Source organism: Rhinolophus sinicus, linkage group LG16 (genome assembly GCF_036562045.2).
Source record: "Rhinolophus sinicus isolate RSC01 linkage group LG16, ASM3656204v1, whole genome shotgun sequence".
Lineage (NCBI taxonomy): Eukaryota > Metazoa > Chordata > Mammalia > Chiroptera > Rhinolophidae > Rhinolophus > Rhinolophus sinicus.
The window spans coordinates 31,751,117-31,774,211 of NC_133765.1; the positions used below are offsets into that span (position 1 = coordinate 31,751,117).

A 23,095-nucleotide genomic window follows, 5' to 3' on the forward strand; every position below is an offset into this window, starting at 1 on the left:
GATGGTGGTGTGGGCCTCACACCAGCAGACCCAGCATTTCTGGCTGTGCTTTTACTGATGCTATGATGAAACCATGGGTCTGGGAGGTGACAGTCTGCCCTCCTATTTCCCACCAGCATTTCATCGAATGGTTTCATCCATTGATAATCTCTGTCTAAATCATTTATTTCATCAGAAGTTGCAAACTGGTGGTTTCTAATTTGTCATACTTTCTACATATATTAAGTAGAATTCTCCCGTTAATTTTTTCCCCCTTATCAGTTAGGATTGTTTGTTTTTCCTAAAATACCGTTTGTACAAGAAAGGCTGGGTTTAATGATTTCCTAGTCATTGCTGTTAGTCGCCAATTTTCTGGAAAAAGGCAAGTGCCCTCGTTACTTCCAGTGATGACCCATGAGCACACGTTTCTTTCTTTTTTTAAATTAATTAATGTTTTAAAAACTAGAAATCATTATGTTTATTTTAATGTGCATTAACCCAAAATAACTAGCACATGAAACCTGTTATTTCACAGATATTATTGCTTACAATGGGGCATAAAGTAGGCATTCAAGTACAAAACAAACAGTGAGTCAATGTAAAAGAAAGTGCCAATTAAATAATAGTATGGAGGTAAGACCACAGTGAATGGCTGCAATGGAGAAAACACTGGTGTGCCTTTGACGTTCTAGAATTCTGTGATTTGCAGTGACTCCTGTCCTTGCTAGGGGTGGAGGTAGGCTGGAAGGAAGGGGCACTGGGTTTGGGACAGAGAGGCAGGAAAGCAGGCGATGCGCCTGTCCCTACCACCGGAGCCTCCCCCACCTGTGGAAGAGTATGACTGCCCCCTCAGCTTCCCTTTGGTCACTAAGGAGAATGACCACATGTTTCTTGATTACTGTGAAGTCTTTCTCCTCTTTGTTCTAAGGAACTTAAATGTCTACTGAATGCTGAGAAGACATTGGTGAAAAGACTGCATGGTCCCTTCCTGCCTTTGGGGTGCCTTGAATTGCTCATTTTATTGGTACTGGCCTTTGTCTGCTACATACATGTCACTTAGCACAAGGTTGTAAATTGCCCTTCATTTTTCTTTAAGAGATTTAGGGTTAATTAGGTGTGTTCTCTCCTCTGAGTACATCACATGCCCTGTGAGGAAGGGGTGGTTTCCTATCCACGATGTAGTGCAAGTGTGGACGTCTAGAAGGGCCTGGTACCTAGTTGGAGACTGAGTAGATGTCAACTTAGAGTGGTCATTCTCACATTCTTCAGCCTCAAGTCATAACTATTTTCTTTGTCCTTGTTCTAGACAAGAGGAGTGAAGCATTCCAACACCAACTCACTGTCGCCTACTGGACGTCCTACAATTCCGTTCCAGTCCAGTCCAGTCCAGTCCAGTCCAGTCCAGTCCAGTCCAGTCCAATCCAATCCAATCCAATCCAATCCAATCCAATCCAATCCAATCCAATCCAATCCAATCCAATCCAATCCAATCCAATCCAATCCTGACACTACCTGGAGTTAGTGCAGAGCCCACAGTTAAAGGGCAAGGTCCCAACAAAATGGTCCCCACGTTAGATGCCAGTTGCAAGTGGGAGCCCCAGACTACTTGTACTTGTGTCTAACTTGGCTACAAATCCAAGTTCAATAATTCACTAGAATGACTCACAGAGCTCTGGAGAGCACTTTATTTGCAATCATCATGTTATTATAAAGGATACAGATAAACAGCCAGATGAAGAGATACAGAGAGGACAAGGTCAGAAAGGGTCCTTAGTGCAGGGGCTTCTATCCCCATGGAGTCCGGATGTGCCATCTTCATAATACATTGATATATTTGCCAACTGGGAAGCTCCCCAAGCCTGGTTGTCCAGAGTTTTTATTGGGGGTTCATTGTAGACTCGTGACTGATTAAATCCTTGGCCACCTGCTTAAGATCAATCTCCAGCCCCCTCTCCTCTTGGGAGTTAGGGGTGGCGCTGAAAGTTTCAAGCCTCTAATCACATCCTTGGACTTTCTGGCTTGGTCTTTCTGGCATGGCCAACCCCCTCCCCCTTGGAATCTAAGAGCCCACACCTCATTAGCACAAACCCAGGGACGGTTGGAAGGGGCTCATTATGAATGCTAAAGACACACCTATCAGGAAATTCCAAGGGTTTTTGAAGCTCTATGCCAGGGACAGGGAATAAAGACCAGATATATTCTTTATTATATGATAGTTGGTATATGTGAAAGTAATAAGACTTTAAGTATAATAGATATCTATGAGGTTAAAACACTTAGATCTGCAAGTATCTTTAAAGCTAAAGCCAGAGGATAAAGGCTTTAGATTTGGCAAGAAGGTACTCATGGATGGGAGAATAAAGGTAAGCTGAGAGGAAGACAGTAGGAGACATATATATATTCTCAATAACCCTTTGGAGAGTTTGAAGGTCCAAGAAGAGGTTGGCTTAGGGGACTTTCAGTTCAGCGGGGCAGACACTGTTTTGTGTACAGAGGGAGGTGAGCGAGGTGGAGGATTATGAAAGCAAGATCACTGAATTATGGGAACCAAGGGGCTCTTTCAGAATATGGAGAGGTTCCTCTTCTAAGACCTGAAGGGGCAGGAAAGAACTGGAAAAATACAGAACCGTTGACAGCAATACGGTGTGCCTAAAGCTGGAGAAGAGCAAATATGTTTAATAAGGTACGTCACTTGTGGAGTGAGAGTTCGGCAAGGCGAGACTTTACAAGACTTTCGAAGGATGCGGCGGTCTTGATTTGAAGAGCAGTCGAAGAAGTGAGGGAAAGAGCACAGGGGACCATCCATGGAAGGACGGATCTGGGTTACTCTTTTACACAGTGACCTGATTCTTCAACAGCAATTGCCAGATGACCTCTAGAAGTTTCTTCTAGCATTTTTATTGGAGGATTTGACGACTCCTGAATGAGAACATCTCATCGACAACAGGATGCAACCGAGCTCCACAGCTGCCTGGTGTCTGCGCGGTCTAGAAAGGAAGAAATATATGTGCAAGAATAATATGTATCCTACGTAGTTAAAACCCCTGGTTAAAGGAGTCAGAAAAAAAAGGAGGAAGTGTATCTCAGAGGGTAACTATCACCAAGGATAATTTTGGGGTACTTGCTGATCTTGATAACTAAAGCTGACCCTGGAGTGGGGTGGGGGTTCCTCTAAAGCAGATGACTTTGCCCCCCACCTGCATAGGACATGAGGCAATGTCTTGAGACATTTTTAATGGTCACAACTGGGTGGCATTGAGTAGGTAGAGACTTGGGACACTGCTCAACATCCAATAAGGCACAGAACAGCCCCCTACAACAATGATCTGGCCCAAAATGTCACTAGTACCGAGGTTGAGAAACCCTGTTTTGAAAAAAACCTTGAGAAAGAACCTGGTGGGAGAACCAAGTGTACCTGGCGGCAGGTCTCTTGGTAGGAAGGGAGCTTTGGACAAGTGTGGCAGAACTCTTGGTTGGGTGACCCAACCCCCATCCCCAGTCATCTTCACTCCCTCTTTTTGCAGCAACTTTTAAGTAACAGGTAGTCATGTGACAGTTCTGGTCAATGAAATGTAAGAGAATTTGCTGGATGAAGCTTCTGATAAGATAACCTTGGGTTGGTATCTTCCCCTTTCCATTCTTCCTGCCTGGACCAGGAACCCGCCACCTCAAGGTGCACTAGCCACTTTCAGTGCCACGACTAACACCAACAATGAAAGAGAGTGGAGCCAGAAAGAGCTGGGGAAAGGTGTGCCCGAGGGGACATTTGGCAATGTCTGGAGACATTTCTGGTTGTCACATAGGGGGTGGTACTACTGACGTCTCGTGGGTAGAGAACAGGGATGCTTCTCAACATCCCACACAACCCAGGGCAGCCCTCACCCACCACAAAGAACTATCCAACCCTAACTGCTAATAGTGGGGATGCTTCGCTCATGGAGAAAGCATGCTGGAGCTGTTGCGAGAGTCCTGGATTGCCTGCCTTAGGGTTTCTTGCAATGGGAAGAAAATGAAATTGTTTAAGCTCCCTAGCGGGGCTGGTACTTGTGGCTGAATGAATTCCAAGTTGCTACAGCAGAAGGAGCCCTTTGATTTCAGCCTGTCACAGGGCAATCTCCAGATGACAATTTCTTTAGATTATCCTTACGGGCACTTTCCAAAATTGTACGGGATGTCCAGCCCCATCTATGAAGCACGGAAAGGACAGCCATTCGGTAGCTTCTTTCGCGAGAAGATACCAACACCAGCGGTCGCCGCCACCCACGTCGCCAGTAGGTTCGGCTGGGTCCAAGATCACAGGCCTAAACGAGGGGTTAGGAGGCATTAGAGGTACGCTTTTTAGAATCAGGGGCCCATTCTCCTCTCAACAACAAAACAATGTGTCCTTATAGCTTAGATGTCAGGAATTCAAATGTATTCATACAGCTCAAAGGAATTTCTTGGCATGAAATTATATTTATCAAAAATGCTGTGAAAGCTGTTCATTATTACATGCATGAAGGCACCAATGAAACACCTCCTCCTTGCCAGGTCAGCTAAAATATGATGTATAATTGAACTTAATATAATGTTGCCAAGTAGACTACACCCATGGTAGGCAACCCAAGATACCCTGTTCTCTCTTCTCTGTGCTGTCCCAGTACTCTGGTCTTTTTCCTTTTCTTTTGCTTCCATTGCTTTTGTCCCCGACTGGAGGTGCTGAGAGGATACACTAAGATTCCTTCCTGTTCTTGAAGGATAACGGTTTTGGGGGATGCAGGTCTGAAAGGGTAGACAAAACCTGATCTAATAAAAAGCCTGCAGGATAAATGGGCCTATGATTGATAGTGTTATTTCTCAGGGACACACTTCCAAACACCTCTTAGACCTGCTAATAAATCCATGCTTTTCCTTCTGACCTAGAAAGATGGAGGCCACTCAGGAGCCTGGCGCCTTGGTCGTCCTTTCTCTGTTCCTTCTGGGTGACATTTTCTCCTGCCTCCCTAGGGTTTTGCTCCTGGAGACAGCGGGAGGTGTTGTTGGCTAGCACCTTCCCCCTTCGGTTTCACATGAGGATAATGAATCATGACCCCGCGGGAGGAGAATCCAGGTGGCAGAGAGTGTTGGAGGGAATCAGGTTAAGAAAAAAGGGGGTGGGGTGGGGTACGGTTCGGGGCACCTGGTTTTCTGGAGCTGGGTCAGAAGGAAGTCCCTCACAATCGCATCTTCAAAGTTGTAATTGACCGTCCAGAAGATACAGAGCTGCTGATACCGTCTGATCAACTCCAGGACCGTCCGGAAACCTTCCGCGGTGTCAAAATCTGCCAGCCCACTCCCTTGCTCCCAGGCGTAGATGGTAAGCAGCTCCAGGGCATACTTGGGGGGCAGAGACCCCTTTTTCTTCAGTTTCTTTTCACACTGAAGAAAAAGGGGAGTGTCAGACAATAGTGGTCAAGGCAGGGAGGCGCGAGCTGCTCAGCAAGAGCCCCAGAAACTTCACATTAAGGACCACTGGGGCCACAGCAGGGTACCCGAGTCCCGAGACGCAGTGCAGGTGGGACTGGGCTACGGAGCAGCTCACGGGCAGCCCGCGGAGGTTTCTTTGTTGTGATTTGACCGCGTAGGACTTCCTAGAGTTAATACCATTGCCACCATTTACTAAAAACCTATTGCCTGCTCATTTTGGGGCCAGCATTTTGCCTGTGCCATTCCTAATCCCCCCAACCATCCTACACAGCCCGCATGCTGATGGCCACTTTACATGAAGCCAGGGAAGTGAAGTGACTTGCTCAAGGTCACCCCGCAGCCCTGAGCCCTCTGAGCAGGGGAACCGTATCTCTCATTTTCGGGGATGGGGACCACACGGAGCTCAGTCTCCACCTCAGGCTTCTGAGCTGGACACAGAAAGGCGATACTTCAGGCGAGAGCTGATCTTGTGCTGGACGTTCGCTGTCATGAAAATACTCAGAAACTACCCCGTGTGCAAGACAGCTGATGGACGTGAAAGCAGGCGAACCCATACTATAGGAAATGCAACCCCTGGTACCACCTGTAGCTTCCACCTGCCTTCCAGGAGCTAGCGTTTCTGTCTGTTTGTTATGGGCACCGAGCACAGGCCAGTCAGGCTGGCGACTTGTTGGCACGCACACCCCAACTTCACCTGCCCTTTGCAGACAGGGTAACTTAGATGCCTGCAGAATTCTTTGGGTGTGGGAGTGAAGGCACACTAACCCCATGTGGCAGCTTTGATGGTAGGAGCTGCTCTCCACCCGGCCCAACTTAATGGGGTTAGTGATGGGAATTGCACAGAGATCCTCAGAACTAAGGAGGGGACAGCCCCCAGCATGGGAGAGTATGGACGGACATACAGGGCGCTGGCTAAGCCGGTTTCACGGCCGCAGAGAACTGATGCAAATAATAAGTAGATGGCTGGAACAAGGGCTGTCATACCTGTTTGTACCAGTGCTTCACTAGGCGAATTAAATCCTTCAGTTTGGTGGGTCGGGAGATGATAAAGTCACGCTGCAGCTCTGTGAAACAGGTAGAAAATTCTCCCCCCACGATGTTTGAGGACTTATACAGACAGATGAGATCTCTGTAGACCTTGGGGCTGGGGGTAGAGCCAGGTTTCCACTTATCTAGGATGGGAGAGATATATTTAAATTATGCCTTCATATGTATAGAAAGTAACAGGTTTTGAAACATTTTGGATAAATATTTACTTCTGAGAAATTATTTTGAACTCAATTAGTATATTTGAATTACTATGTCTAAGATATTGGGAGCATCTCTAGAATAATGAGATTTTTTTTTTAAATGATGCAGTCTGTATGAGTGCAGGTGGTATTATTAAAGTACTTATCTAGTTTTGCACTGTCCAATATGGCAGCCACCAGCCCATGTGGCTATTTGCATTTAAATTAATTAATGGGAAATCAAATTAAAAATTTAGTTTCTCAGTTGCACTAGCTACACTTCAATCTCTCAATAGCTGTAGAGCAGAGATATAGAATATTCCTATTATCATAGAAAGACCTTTTGGACAGCGCTGAACGGGAGTTTGCTGACTATGGTCCCAGCCTAAATCTGGCCCACTATTTGTTTTTGTAAATAAAGTTTTATTGAAACTGCCATGGCCGTTTGTCAATGTATCGCTTATGGCTGCTTTCAGGTGACAACAGTAGAGTTGGGTAGGTGTGACAGGTACCGTATGGTCCTCAAAGCTGGAAATATTTGCTATCTTGCCATTTACAAATAAAGTTAGCCAACCCCCAACCTCTACTGTTATTTCCTCTTGGAGGGACAAAGAACCATTCAGAGGGAAGGTACCAGAGTCTTCCTGTTTCAGATTTGGAAAATGCCTGAAATAGCGTTGGTTCCTTTCAGTGCTCCATTATGTATCTGTCACCCATGAATTGAATTTCTAAAGGACATTTTTGCCTAAGATTGAAGCTGAACACCCAGGCTTCCTGTCTTTGTCTCAGAATGCCTCCCACAGTCTGTTCTTTAATTTCCTTCACGAACACTTGAGGCATTTTATCTATAAATGTGTACCGGGCACCTGTGTACCCCATTCTTTGATGGGTATTGTGAATGACACCACAGAATAAGATGTGGGTCCTGGTCATCTTGGGGTACTTAAACGAGGAATGAAAATGCATAAGGTACAGTAAGACCCCCTTATCCATGGAGCATATGCTCTAAGACCCCCAAGTGGATGCCTGAAACCATGGATAGTACCGCACTCTATCTACTAGGTATTTTTCCCCTATAGACATACTTTTTGACTGAAAGGGAGCCCTCGTGGGCTTCTCTTTGGCAGATCTGAATCGCCAGGATCACTCCTCCTGCACTTTGGGGCCATTACTAAGGAAAGTAAGGGTGACCTGAACACAAGCCCTGTGACACTGTGACAGTTGATCTGATAACGAAGGCGGCTGCTACGTGACTAACGAGCGGGGGAGCGTACACAGCGTGGAGACGCTGGACAAAGGGAGAAGTCACATCCTGAGGAAGTCAGACTGGGATGGGGTGAGAGTTCACCACACGCTCAGAATGGCATGCAATTTGAAGCAGATGAATTGTTTATTTCTGGAATTATCTATTTAATATTTTCAGACCACGGTTAATCGTGGGTAACTGAAACCGCGGAAAGTGAAATCATAGCTAAAGGGTGGGGCATTCCTATACTGTTGCCATTATTATTGTGACCTGCCAGGGGGTACTGGACCCATGGCCCATTACTAAGTCATGTGTCTTCCCCTCCACCTCCTCCCACCATTATTCTGGAACCCATCTTCCTCCTGCAGATTCCAAGGTGTGGGGAGTCTTACCTAGTGCGTTAAACGCAGGCAGTACATCAAAGTTGACACTTTCGTGGAACTCTTTGGATTTTAGAGAGAAGCTCAGCACCCTGGGCGCCTTCCATTTTGAAATCTCAAACCTCACTTCAAACTTCTCCTGCTGCTGACAGACCTCTAGCTGTTTGCGGATTTCCTTGATGATGTCGCATCTCTCTGTGTTTTGGGAGGTGTAGCTGTTGAGTGAGGTGGTGAACACGACGAGGTCGGCGTCAGAACCAGTTTTCAGAGTCGTGCCTTTGCCGGCCGACCCTCCCTAGGGAGGAAAGGCAAGTTGACATACAGCATTTTCTAGACTGTGAGCCCCTCATCCCCATGGACTGGCACCAGTCGGGCTAATTAATGACGTTGCCGTGGGTAGGTTCAGAGTTAGGGTCCAGCGAGGGCTGAGACCAAAGCAGGGTGTTTCGTTTTTCACACGAATAGAATTATATGGCTCCAAAGGCAGTTGTTCTCACACCCTTTGAGCTGCTTATTTACACACGAACCACTGATGGGTTAGTTTTATAAATTACCTACTTCTCAAGTCAACTCCCTAAAGATGTCTCCTAAAGCACATGTCACTTTGACCGCCTGTGCCCTGACAGAAATCCAACTGGCTGCAATCATTCTGTTGCAGGGTCTCATCTGTTCCCTGATTCAAACATTTCTTCCTATAGTCTGAGGGTCATTGGGTGAATATTCCTAATTTAGGTACAGGGGTTGGCGATCTTTTTGTAAAGGGTCAGGTAGTAAATATTTTAGGCTCTGTGGTCTTTGTTTGTCGCTTTCACAAAGGCTTCTCCACTTCCTTCCTCCCTCCCCCCTCCCCTTCCTTCCCCTTATTCTTTCCTTCTCCTCCCTCCTCTCTGCTTTCTTCCTCCCTCGTCTTCCTCCTCCCTTTCTGCTTCTTCAACGACTCTGTAAAAATGTATAAACCAGTCCTAGCTCACTGCCCTGGTTTGGCAACCCCTGCATGAGCTGCCAGGCAGTGGGCAGACTCATTCTATTCTGAGGAGCTCCTTGGCTGCTGGGTTTACTTGCGGGAGAGCTGGGGGAAGCCCGCTGCAGCACAGAGAACCCTCTCAGTGGCACAATGCTGCGGGTTTTGCTCTGGGCACCACTCATTGCCCTGGTTGCCCCTGGAAAGCTCATTCGATTTTTGTGGAGCATCTGTTTCTTTTTCCCATGGGGAGGAATGCCTGGCTTTGTGGGTTAGGGGCGAGGGGAGGGTGTTCTGTTTACTGTATACAGATCCTCGGTGAATCCCTGTTCTAAGCCAGTTCATTCACGCAGAGGGAAGCGTGTCAACCCAAGGCCTTTGGGCCATGGACAAGATGGTCTCATCCACTGAATCTCTAGTTCAGTGGAAGAAAACAATCAGACTCCAGTCACTGAAACAAGAAAGAGGCCGTTTTTTGGTGCCATATACGCCCAGCTTAGAATCTGCAGTGGTTTGAATGGTGACCACCCCCACTACCAAAAAAAAAAAAAAAAAAAAAGGATATGTCTGCTGGGAACATGCAAATGTGGTCTTATTTGGAGAACAGGGTCTTTGTAGATGTAATCAAGTTAGGGATCTGTGTGTCCTAAATCCAATGACAAGTGTCCTCAGAAGAGAAGAGAAAGGAAGAAGACACATGGAGAGGAGAAGGTGATGGGAAGATGGAGGCAAAGATGCTGGTCATACAGCTATAAGCCAAGGATGCTGGCAGCCCGAGGATGCTTACAGAATTGAAAGTGTGTTGTTAATGACTGAAGCTTCCCTCTGTCATCCTTTGGACTCAAGCCTCTGGTGGGAGATGAGTATTACAGAGCTCCAGACACTGCTCAGCGCCCTGCCAGTGACACGACTTTGGAGAAAGGCCAGTGCTTACCTTGACAGCCTTCTGAACTTTTGTAGTTGAATATCTGAAGCAATTTTCTTTAAGGAAGCTACAGATGATGTCAACAGCTTTATGGATCCGATTGAGGAAAGCTTCGCTGGGTTGGAGGAAGTCCTTGATGAACTTATCCAGACGATGGCCTGGGGTTTCCTGGAGCGATGCTGGCTGCGGAAGTTAGAAGACCCCCACTGTGAGCGCCCCTCACTCCCCTGCCAGCCCCAGGCTTTCTCCCCTGCCTGGTGGGGGTTGGAGCGCTGCCCACCTCTCCCTCGTGCTCTCCAACCCTCATGCTGGTACCTTTGTGGTCTTCACTTCTTGCAGTGACATATCCCAGGAACATACCTGAGAGTTTAAGGTGGTACCCAAGATCCCCCCCACACAAAACTCTTTGAGTTGCCCCCCTTACTCCCTAGGAGAATTCTGGATCCTTCTCCTGATGGATTTCTTCATGCCCTTGACTCCAAACTGCCCTCTGGTTTCCACAGCCAGTTGCAGCCTCATCTCCTGATGGCCAACACCTTTCAGCTTCCCTAGTGCTCTGTTCCTCCCTGAATTTCCTGGTTCCTGTAGCAATTACGGGTTTCTGATGATCACACTGACTTCTTTTTCAGGTTCTAGCAGCCTCTGTGAAACACGCTGCGACCAGGCGGATTGGTTTCCCAGGGCTGCCGTACAAATTACAACCTGGGGGGTTGGGGGGCTTAAAACAACAGAAATTCATTCTTTCACAGTTCTGGAGACTAGAAGTCCAAAATCAAAGTGTGAGCAGGGCCGTGCTCTCTCTCGAGGCTCTAGAGGAGGATCCTTTTTTTTAATTGTTTTCATTGGGAAAGAGCCATGGTCATTTGTTACATGTTGCTTTCATGCTACAATGGCGTAGCTCCGTGGCCCATGCAGGGATCGAATTGGCAACCTTGCTGTTGTCAGCACCATGCTCTAACCAACTGAGCTAACCGGCCACCCCAAGGGAGGATCCTTTCTTGCCTCTTCCAGCTTCTGTTGGCCCGCAATCCTTGGTGTTCCTTGCCTGGTAGATGCATCATTCTAATCCCTGGAGCTGTAGGCACATGGCCTTCTCCCCGCTGTAGCTATGTTTCTGTGTGTCTTCTTATGTGGGACCCATGCGAACCCGGGATGACCTCATCTTAACCAGTGACACCTGCAAAGAATCTATTTCTAAAGAAGGTCGTATTCTGAGGATCTGGGTGGACATGAATTTTGGGGGACAGTGTTCAACCTTCAACACCAGGGGAGGCTGCTGCTGCTCTCGCTAAGTGTGGTGAAGAGAGGGCTGTCCCAGGACCAGAGGGCCTGTGAGTTCAGTCTGAGGGGACAGTTCTCTAATCAAATGGGACTGTGGAGGGTGGGACCCAGTCACTCCCTTGTACCTGTAGTTACTTATGAAAAGCAACCATATTCTGGTTTCTAAAACGGCTCTGACAGCTGCACAGAAGTACAGTTCTGTCCTTTTCAGTAGGAAAGTTTTGGCGATTGGGGTCTGCTCCATGTACCACAGGGAGCAACACCTTGCCTGACGCTGTTTTCCTCCCTTTTCCACCTACTAATGGTCAGTCTCCCCTGCGGACCTCAGTCTGCGAAGGCAGCTTGCTTCTCACTTGTGGCAGGTAGAATAGTGACCCCCAACCCCAAATGTCCACGTCCTAACTCTCCAGAACCTGTATGTTCTCATATATGGAAAATGGGGCTTAACAGATGTGATTAAATTAAGGATCTTGAGATGGGGGGATTGTCCTGGGTGACCCAGGTGGGCCCAATGTCATCACAAAGGTCCTTATAAGAGGAAGGCAGTAGGGTCAGAGCTAGACAGAGAGATTTAGGGCTGGAAGCAGAGGTCAGAAGGAGAGAACATACTGCCTGGCTGGCTTTGAAGATGGAGGAAGGGCCACGAGCCAAGGAATTCAGATGCAGGCGGCCCCGAGAAGCTGGAGAAGACCAGGAAAAGGATTCTCCCCTGAGCCTGTGGACATCTGGTTTTAGGACAATGAGACTGATTTTGAATGGCTTACCTCCAGAACTTTAAGGTGATAAATTCCTATTATTCTATGCCCTGAAGTTTGTGGCTTTCTTCCTTCCTTTTCCTTCCGTCATCTCTCTTTCCCTCTCTCTCTCTCAATAAGAGAAAACGAATACACTGCTCTGTGCAGACGCTGTCCTTTCGCTGGTGAGCACAGACAAGACGGCTGGCTTAGGGGAGGAATGCTCAGCTTGAAGGTGAAAGTCAATCTTGGTTGCCCCAGACATAAAGTGGGCCTCACCATTGCCCAGAACAGTGTCCCCTTGAAGGCAAATTCATCACCAGTACTGCCTCTCCCACAGGGCAGAATATCATGGTGTGTACATGCCTGTGTGTGCACGTGTGTGTGTGTGTGTGTGTGTGTGTGTGTACAAGTGCGCCCTTCAGTGCCTGGACCTCCTTATGCAGCCATTCCTTAGCCTGGATTGCCTCCAACAGCTGTAATGAGAGGGATGGTCTCAGACTTCTAGAAACAGGTGAAAGGGGGTAACAAATCGAAAAGGGCAAATGTGGGGATCACAGGATAGTTTAGGAGAGGCATGAGCACTAAATGCAATGTGTGCTCCTGGGCTGGAAAAAAATGTCTGTCAAGGCCCTTCTCAGGATGATTGGCCAAATCTGAGAGTGGATCTTATCAGACGCCTGGCATCCAACGAGTCCTCACTTAACGTCGTCATCGGTAGGTTCTGTGACTTGACTTTACGTGAAACAACACACAGGGAAACCAATATTCCCACATGCTAATTGATGGGAACGAGAGCTAAGTCTCCAGGCATCTCAGCGACAAGTCCCCAGGCATCTCAGTTATGTCAAAATGACGTTATTTGAGAAGCTGCTGTGTGCTAATCTGAACCTCTGGAATTTGCCCACTGCACATAGTTATTGGAGAGAATGTCCTTGTTCTCAGAAATGCCTATGAAAACATTTAGGGTTTGTAAAGAGAAGAGCCGTCTGGCAGCTGACTCTTAAAGAGCTTGGTACCCACAACAATGGCAATAATGATGGCAGTGAGATGTGTGTACACACATACACACACACACAGACTGTCATACACAATGTGGGCAATGTTAAAACATTTGGGATTCTGTTACTAGGTGAAGGGCACACAGGTGTTCACTGGCATTATTGCAACTTTTCTATACATTTGAAAGTTTCCAGAATAAAATGTTGGGGGGAAATATATATTTTTAAAAAGTTGTCTTAGGACCCTGGGAAAATCGACATCAGGGAGCAAAGTCCAGGGAAAGTAGGGGCGAGGGGTGGAAAGTAGGCCCAGGAACCACTTGTCGGAGCGTCGAAATCTTTCAGGATCCAGTTAGGGAATTTCCTGTTCACGGTCCTGTTTCCTGTTCCTTTACTTCCAGGGCCCCATGAATTTGGTTAAGTCCATTTACATTGGCCCTCAAATTTCTGTGCATATGGGATGTACATTCTGCCTCCCATGATTTGGATGTAAATTGGTCCCATGTCTGTGAAATGTGGAATTTAATTGACCTATCTGAGCGCAGTAATGCATTTGTGTCCCCGACCCCACCCCTGCCCATGACCCCCAGGAATGCTGAATGGATTCAGTGATCTAACCTGAGCATGTTTTGTTGGGTTGCCCTTCTCTGATAAGCTCTGAGAGTGTCGATAGATTTGTTTCTCCTTTTTTGGATGGCGGGGAGGGGCGGGGAAAGTCAACGCCTCCGGTGCACAGCCAGCCCTGCAACTAGTCCTGTCCCCGGCCCCACTTCTCATTCTTCCCCTGCACGCCTGCTTGAGCAGAACTCAGAGCCTGTCTTGGCATCTGCAGGGGCGACTGCCACCCCCTTCCCTTGGGCTCTGCTCTAGTTCATCTGTGATCACCTTCCCACCTGCTTTCTCTAGTAAAAATTAATTCAAATCTCTCATCTGCAGGTGCCCGCCCCCTTTGCTCTTTGTTTAATTTTGTACTTTGCCATCATTTTAATGGAAGGGGAGGCCCCCAATGGTGTGTTACGGGTTGAATTGCATCCCCCTAAAAGATATGTTGATGTCCCAACCTCCAGTACCTGTGACTGACTGTGACCTGATTTGGAAATAGGGTCTTTGCAGATGTCAGCGAGTTTGGCTAAGGTCATATTGGGTTAGAGTGGGCCTTCATCCAATGACTGGTGTCCTTAAAAGAAGAGGACAGAGACACAGAGATAGACATACATACAGGAAAGATACAGTGAAGACACAAAAGAGAAGGGCATGTGACAATGGAGGTAGAGGTTGCAGTGGTATTGCCACAAGCCAGAGTGCTGGCCACCCCCAGAAGCTGGAAGAGGCACGAAGGACCCTCCCCTGCAGCCGTCAGGGGGAGCCTGGCCCTGCCAACACCTTGGTCTTGGACTTCTAGCTCCCAGACCTGTGACAGAATACATTTCTGTTGCCTTAAGCCCCCCAGTGCATGGGACTTTGTGATCGCCCCTAGTTTGCTGACACATGGTAATCTGGGTCAGACTGCAGTCTAGGTGTCAGGAGGGTCCTCTCCGCAGCGTGACACGAGCTATATTGGAAAGACCTCTCACCAGAACATTCCATGATGGTCCGGGTGACTCATTCAGGCAAGACAACCACATTTCAGCTTCTTTTTTCAGCAGTTGCCAGCATGTGTTATCTTTGCTCACGTTATTGGTTGGGTCCATTGGATCCAAGATCACTGGCCTAGGAAATCCATTAGATCACAATCAATCAATCAATCAATCAATCAATGAAAATCAGTAGGGCTGCTTGTGGGAGGAGAAATCAGTTTTGGGGAAAGAGATGTAGACTGGGCACTGTTAACATGGATTTTAACTCCTATGGTTCCTCTCAATTGCTGAGCCACTTGATCTAACATGTCTAGCCTCTCTGGTCCTGTATTCTCTGCTTGATGGAGATGTTCCATTAGTAATATAGTCGAATGGTCTCTTCTTGCTGACCTTTCTTCCCTCTCGGCCCCTTCCTTCTAAACGGGAAAGAATCTCTCAGGTGTTTGTTTTGGGGACAAAATGTGGCAATGGTTTGGTATGTGAAAAAGCATCGCTCAGGTTTCTCTCCCTCAGACAGATGTGTGTTCCTCTCCCTACCCACTGCGGTTGGCATTCTTTTGGGGCCTGCTTGGCTGGGAAGCATAGGGCTGAGGTGTCATTCCAAGGGGGTACAGTTTGGCATGCAAGTGAAGAGGTAGAGAGGGCCAAGGGAGGTTGGGTACCTGGGTGACCGGATCTGGCCCAGCACAATATTCCGGACAGTCTCATCCTCAAAGTTGTAATTGACTGTCCAGTAGACACACAGCTGCCTCGACTGTTTGATGAGCCCCAGAACCGTTCTGATGCCTTCGACTATCTCAAAGTCTTCTGCTCCGCACCCCTGTTCCCAGGCATAGACTGTGAGCAGCTCCAAAGCATACGAGGACAGCAGGGGTAGAGCCCTCAGCTTTTTCTGGCACTGTGGGAGAAGAAAGGGGCAGTGACTAATTTGGGGACCCAGGTTCTCCCATGCCAGGGGTCTGCAATCAAGAAACTGGACGTCTATAGAAAGCCCCTGCCCCCCACCAGTGACTAAAATGACATCATGTTTAAAATTCGATGGACTGACAATACCAAGCATTGACAAGGCTGTGAAACACCTAAAAGTGTTGCTGATGGGAGTGTAATTTGGTACAAACATTTGGGAAAACTACAAACACTGCTCAACTTACCATGGGGTTGCCTCCCCATAAAACCATCATGAGTTGAAAGTATCGTACGTCAAAAATGCATTTAAAACCCCTAACCTACCAAACATCCTAGCTTAGCCTCGGCTACTTTACACGTGCTCAGAACACTTACGTCCGCCCACGGCTGAGCACTTATCTTACGGTTCATCTCAAGAGTCATTGCCTTTCTCTTCTTCCCACCAGAAGTTGGAGACAGATGGGCATTTTGTAGACATGATAGGATGCAAACCCACAAAACACAGTATCCAAAACAGGGCTGGCTGCACAGTGCTCTGTAGGTGTCCCTTGTTGGCCCTTGTGATTACGGGGCTGGCAGAGCTGCGGCTCGGGCGCTGTCCAGCATCACAAGCGAGTATGGAGCCGCATATCGCTGGCCAGGGCAAGATCAAAGGTCAAAGGTCAGAGTATGGTTTCTATGGCATGCATATCACTTCCACACCATTGTAAAGTCAAAAAATCTTAAGTTGAACCATCGTCAGTCAGGGATCATCTGTATTTGGCAGTATTTACTAACGTTAAATATGTAAATATTCACCATTATTTACACACACACACACACACACACACACACACACACATATATATATATATGCTATGTGCAGGTGTATACACACAGGTACACATACCTTATAACCCAGCAGTTCCACCCCTCCATATTTACCCAAGAGAAAGGAGTGCTTAAATTCACAAAAACACATGTGGGGGACTATCCATGCTAACCTAATTCATAATCACCCCAATCGGGAAACAACCCGAACGGCCATCAGCAGAATGGATAAATGTGTGGCACTTGAATACAACAGAATACTACAAAGCAATGAAAACCACCATCACGCACACCCACATGGCCGACTCTCTCAGATATAATGTTGAGTCCAAGATGGCAGACACAAAGTCGAGTATGATTCCATTTGCATCAAGTTTGAAAACGAGCTAAGTGAATTTCTGGAGACAGCTCTTAGGATAGTGGGTCATTTGGGGGAGTACTGTGTTTCCCTGAAAATAAGACCTAGCCAGACCATCATGTCTAATGTGTCTTTTGGAGCAAAAATTAATATAAGACCTGGTCTTATTTTACTATAATATAAGACTGGGTCTTATCTAACAAAATATAAGACCAGGTCTTATATTAATTTTTGCTCCAAAAGACACATTAGAGCTAGTGGTCTGGCTAGGTACAGGAAATGTGCCCTATTTTGATCTGGGTGTTGCTTAATAATATATAAAAACGCATTGAGCTATATAATTAAGATTGTCATACTTTACTGGATGTAAATTACCTCGATAAAAAGGAAATGGATGATAGCCAGAGATAGACAATTTGAAATTTACCTGTTGATACCAGTACTTTACCAAGAGGATCAAATCCTTCAGTTTTCTGGGATGGTTGTTAAAAAAATTCTGCTGGAGTTTTGCGAAGCAGACTGAGAATTCGCCAGGGCTGGCTTTTGTCATATCCAGGGATCTTTTAAGCTCTTGATAGGTCCAGGGGCTGGGCTTCTCACTTAAACCTGGAGTGAAATAGAAACACGACTTTTGGCATTCACACAACCTGGCCTCAGTGAGGTTGGGTGTGGTGTGACACGAAAGAGGACAGGTGGATTTACATAAAGGTGAAGGGTGGCTTGCCCTGCTTGATAATAAAATGCGGTCTAAAATGACCACCACGCAAAAGATATGGTGCTGGCTTAAGACAAGATCAGCGGAACCAAACAGAGGAAACAAGAAACACAATTATATAAATAAAAGGCGGGGGGGAGTTCCAAATTAGTAGGAAAAAGATTTTTTTTCCCAAAAATGATGTTGGCACAGTTGGCATATACTATGTTTCCCCGAAAATAAGACCCAGCTGGACAATCAGCTCTAATGTGTATTTTGGAGCAAAAATTAATGTAAGACCTCATCTTATTTTACTATAATAGAAGACCAGGTCTAGGGTCTATAATATAATATAATATAATATAATATAATATAATATAATATAATATAATATAAAATAATACTGGATCTTATATTAATTTTTGCTCCAAAAGACGTATAAGACCTAGCTGATTGTCTGGCTAGGTCTTATTTTCGGGAAAACAGGGTACCTGGAAGCAAATAAAGTCTATATATCACGTGTAACATATTCTGCCATTGAGCCCATCCAGGGAAGTTCTAGTTCAAACAGTCCTGGGTGCAGGCTGAGGAGGCAGGCGAGGTGAAGGCAGGGCCCTGGAGGCTGGGAATGGAGGCCAGTGGACAGGCATACTCCCCACAGAACTGCACCCTGTGAGGTAGGGTGACACAGGGCCGTGACTCTCAAACTGGGGTGCCTATCTGAACCCTGCTGCCTAGCTCCTCTGGAACACAGGCCCACCCATGTAGATGAGCCTCTGAGTTCCAGATTAGTTCTGGAGGAACTCTGACACCCAAGTGGAGAGAGCTTGGGCCTCTGTATTGTTTACTAAGTTCCCATGTGAGTCTGATCCCCAGTGAAGTTCGAGAACCGCTTGTGTCGGCGTGAGGAAAGCAAATGTAACGGGGATGGCTCTAGGTCGCAGAATTTTATCAAAGGGTTTCCATTCACACTAGCTGAGCTCCACTGTTTATAAACACATTTAGAGAAACAACCGGGAGCCAGGAGCCAGATTGTTCTTTTCATTCCCTCCCAAAGGGTGTTTACGGACTTCCTAATATTAGCCAGGCATGGTGCTGGGCGCTGGATGTGCACAGAGAGGTTGAGGGAAAGAATATTCTATCCTGTTCAATAATAGTAACAATATAACAACATTTATTGAGTGCTATCCCATGTACATTTAAGCCCTTTATGTACAGGGAAATATACAAGCCTCACAAATAACTTACATCGGAGGAGCCTGAAACACCAGTAAGTCAAGTAAATAGAAGAATCCTGCTTTTTAGGTCAAAGACCCTGGGGAGAGAGCAGTGGTGGCATAAGGCAGGGGAGAGAGACCTAGCATTGAAGGAAGTCAGCCTGGAGCTGGTGTGGAGAGTAGACCACATTAGTTAGGCTAATATTTAGTAAAGAAAGTAATAAGAATTCCCTAGAAGGTTACTTTTCTCAGCAACTATTGTTTCCTTGTAGAACAGGGATCTTAGTTTGAAATGTGCAGCTCTACCACCATCTGGTGGCAGCTCTGGATGCCACATAGGAGGAAGAGTTTAGATCTCATACTACCCTTGCATGATGGGGTGAACCCAGCAGCGGTTGCTGTGGCCCAGTCTCCAACCATCGTGCTCTGAACAAAAGGAGAGCACATAGCATTTCCTAAGGATTCTGAGTCACACGTTGTCTCTTTAGCTTGACTCTTTAGTTTGAGGCAGGCGTGTACTCTCAACCTCATTGTCCTACAGGGCATGCAAGCTAGCTGTTTCTAGTCCGATCGTACAGTTGGCAAAAGTGGGTAATAGTGGGACAAGGAAAATAACTCAGGGCTGCCTACCTTCCCCACTGGTGCATTCTTCTCTGAAATCGGCCATTGTCTGTGAATGGGAACCATCAAGGTGTGTGTGTGTGTGTGTGTGTGTGTGTCTCCACCTTGAAGGTACCCTGGCCTGGGACCAAAAAGCCCTGGGCTTTCATTCTAGCTCTGTCAGTAGCTGACTATATGACCCTGGGAACATTCCCTTCCTTTGGTTTCTCCATTTGCTTAATGAGAGGTTGAATTTGACCTCTGGCATTTAAGTGTGTGATTGCATGTGACTGCGCTTGATCCATCCATCCACTCATCCATCCCCTCACCTACACATCCATCCGTCCATGTTACCCATGGAAGGTCCTTGCCTCGATGTTGACCTGGTCAGAAGATTCCACATGCGCCCAGCTGAACTTTTCCCAGATTTCTGTCCCATCCTCTTTCTCTAACCAAGATATATTCTGGTCTAAATCCTCAAGTGTGGTCTGTGGACCAGTAGCAGCATCATGGGGCTGGTTTGAAATACAGAATCCTGGGCCCTGCCCTCCGTCTCTTGAATTAGAACCTACATTGTAACAAGATTCCCAGGTGATTTGTGTGCATATCACCATTTGAGAAGCTCTGCTCTAGACTCTAGAGTCTAGAACATTTTTTCCAAAGTCAGTTAGGAGTTGGGGGAGATATTCTAGAGAAGAGAGTAAGCCCAGGGTAGGAGGGACCTCCTCTCTTGAAGGCTGATGGTCCCCCGCTTTGGAAAGCACCTGGGGTATCTATTCCCTCCCCAGCCTAGAGGACCACGTGGCTATCCACCACCCCTTTCTTTGACTTTTCTCTGTCAACACACCCCTCCAGACCCCTGCTCCCCCACACACACCCAGGAGGGCTCACCCAGAGCGTCGAAGGCAGGCAGCACCTCAAAAGTGATGCTCTGCCATCTTGTGGACAGCTGGATGAAGAGCCTACCGTGGGACATCACGATATCCATCTTGGCTGCCAGCTTCCTTTCAAGCTGACAGTGTTTCAGCCAGTTCCAGATTTTGTGGAGGATTTCATATCGCATTTTCTTCTGATCCGTGAATGTTTGAAGGTCACTGATGAAGATGACGAGGGTACCATCGGAGTGGTCCCTTAAGACAGTTTCCCGGCCATAGGAGCCACCCTGGCAGTGACAGAAGAGCAGATGTGAGGCTCTGGGGTCTTGGGGGTCACGGGGCACCCCAGTAGGCAGTCGTTATTTCTCAACATGAGCAAAAGCCTACAATGTCACCATAGTCTTAAAACTGAGTTGCGGATAGCCACTTGTCTACCTGAAGACCGAGATGCCCAGAGCAGCACTTTTCATACTTGCCCCCACGTGAAGGCAATTCCAAAGGTCATCTACATGAGCACGGACAAATGTGGTATCCACACAATGACAGTAACAACACCGGCACACAACAGAAATGTCATAAACAGTGTGGGTCAAAGAAACCATACCCTCAAGCCTCATAGTACATGAGGTCATTTACAGGGTGACCAAGCTGTCCGTTTTCCCCACTGTTAGCACTGAAAGGCCCATTTCCAAGAAAACCCCTCGGTCCCAGGCAAAGTGGGATAGTTGGTCATCTTACATTTTTATACAAAATAAAAAACCCCACAACACTAATCTATGCTGTTAGAAGTCAGGAGCGTGCCTGCCTGGGGTTGGGGGTAGTGACAGGATAGGGGGCCCAGGGGATTTTGGGGGCTGGGAATGTTTTTTTTCTCAATCTGGGTGTAGGTTATACACGTACGTTGTTTGAGGGAACCCATTGGGCTGCACATGTAGCGCTGTGCACTTTTCTTATGTTTTGTTTTAATTAGAAAAAAGTTAACAGTATTAAAAGGCAGGATGGTACAGTGGGTAAGGGTGCATGCTCCCACCTGGGCTTAACTCCCAGCTCTGATGCCAGCTATTGAATAACTTCCCTGTGCCTCAGTTTCCTCATCTAGGCAAGGCAGGAGACACCAAGTGTCCAGGTGTCTTTAGTGGTGGGGCTAGTGGGTGTGTGTAAGGGCAGAGGCCAGAAAGCATTGTGGCTGCAGGGAAGTGGGGTGCCAGCGCTGGGGAGCATGGAGGTGGGCTGGGAGGTCGCTAATGTCCTCCCCACCCCAGGGTCCTGGCACCTTCCCAGTGCCCTTTCCTCCCCAAAGGCTGAGAATGTTCAGCCTCAACTCTGGGGTTTGTACCCCTAACACCAACCATTTCTAACTGATGAGGGCCCCGGCCCCCTCTTGCTGTTGGAAAACCACAGAGCAACCTTTTAGATAGTTTTACTGAAGTCCTCCAGCCTCAGTTTACTGCTAAAGAAGGAGAGAAACCATAACAGTGAGTAATCACAGCTAATTTACTGACCACTAACTCTGTACCAGGGCTTGTACTAAGAACATTAGATGTTTAAGCTTCATAACACTTTGAGATGGGTATGGTTCCTCTCCCATTTTATAGATTCAGAGACTGAAGCACAGAGAGGTTAAGCCACCTGCCCCAGTCACACAGTAGTAAGGGGCAGAGCCGGCTCCCAAGTCTGTGCTCCTAAACTCTACACCATAGCCCATCCTCTCACTTGAGGGTGGGAGGACAAGATGATGAGCCCGGCACCCAGGGCCTGGCACACAGTAGGTGCTCAGCCCCAAGTCACTCTGCCTTCCAGTGGCCAGTGAATCTCCTGGCTCCCAGATGCCCTGACCCCCGCCCTCTGCTTACTTTGACCACATCTGTCACCAGGAACTCCTCGGCTTCGTGCAGGGCGGCACAGATGGTGTCCAATGCATTGTCGATCTGTTTCTGACAGCCTTCGTAGGGCCTCAGGAATTTCTGGATAAACGCTTCCAATTCCTGAGTAGGCCTTGAAGTAGGTATTGAAGTAGGCACTGAGGATGGTGCCAAGTTTCCCATTGCTCCTGCTGGCTGCTGAGGTGACAGCTAATGGCAGAGCGGGAGACAGAGTGGAAAGAGGATCAGCTGAGCTGAGAGCCAGGAAACTGAAACTCATGGAACCAGGAAACTGAAACTCATGGAACCAGGAAACTGAAACTCAGGAGCATTCCTAGCTGATTAGCTCAGTCCAGAGTCCTGCCCGCACCTGCAGCTGTGCTTATCCAACCACCTTTCAGCTGCTCCCAACAAGTCCTTGTGGTGAAACACGCAGCCTCTGGAGCCCAATTATGAGGACTTGATACTCGCTAACACCTATGTCCTTGAGCACATTGCCTGCCCTTTTTGTGCCTCAATTTCCCCATCTGTAAGATGGGGATCACAGTGCTACCTCTCCCATTGGGATAATACGAGGATGAAATATCTCTGCAAAGTGCGTAGAACAGGGTGCAGCACATGGCAAATTGTATATAAGGGTTTGTTAAGCAAATACAATTTCACAGGGTGCAGAGGTCGTTTTTGAGGGTTTTTCTCCTCCTTCCTGTTCCCAGTGGCCTGAGAACTCAGGTTCAGTGACAGCGATGAGGAGAAAGAGACCCGAGAGGTGACTAACTTGCTCAGGGACACACAGCAAGGCAGGGTGTCATGCAGGATCTCTGGTCCCGCTCCCCACATAAGAATGCAGAACATGGTGAGGCCAAAAAGGAACACCCACGGAGCCAGAGACAGGGGAGTCATGCTACTATATTCTCGCTAGTGGTATCCGCCTCTCTGCAATTTGCAATCCACAATCCCCCATTTGCTGCTAGCGTAGCCACGGCAGTTATATTTGTAGCCAATGGTTCACTGGTTA

At 47.3% G+C, this 23,095-nt stretch overlaps 1 protein-coding gene across 1 annotated transcript; it reads right to left on the bottom strand.

Moving 5' to 3' along the window:
- Nucleotides 1–1,641: 1,641 nt before the first annotated feature.
- OAS2 (2'-5'-oligoadenylate synthetase 2) lies at nt 1,642–22,371 on the bottom strand. Its single transcript, XM_019734091.2, is given in 12 exon segments — nt 1,642–2,881; nt 2,883–2,966; nt 4,127–4,280; nt 5,138–5,376; nt 6,409–6,596; nt 8,292–8,574; nt 10,175–10,348; nt 14,756–14,891; nt 15,421–15,656; nt 17,260–17,438; nt 20,235–20,505; nt 22,072–22,371. Coding segments are annotated over 12 exon segments (2,163 nt in total). The 5' UTR covers nt 22,264–22,371; the 3' UTR covers nt 1,642–2,854.
- Nucleotides 22,372–23,095: the final 724 nt, after the last annotated feature.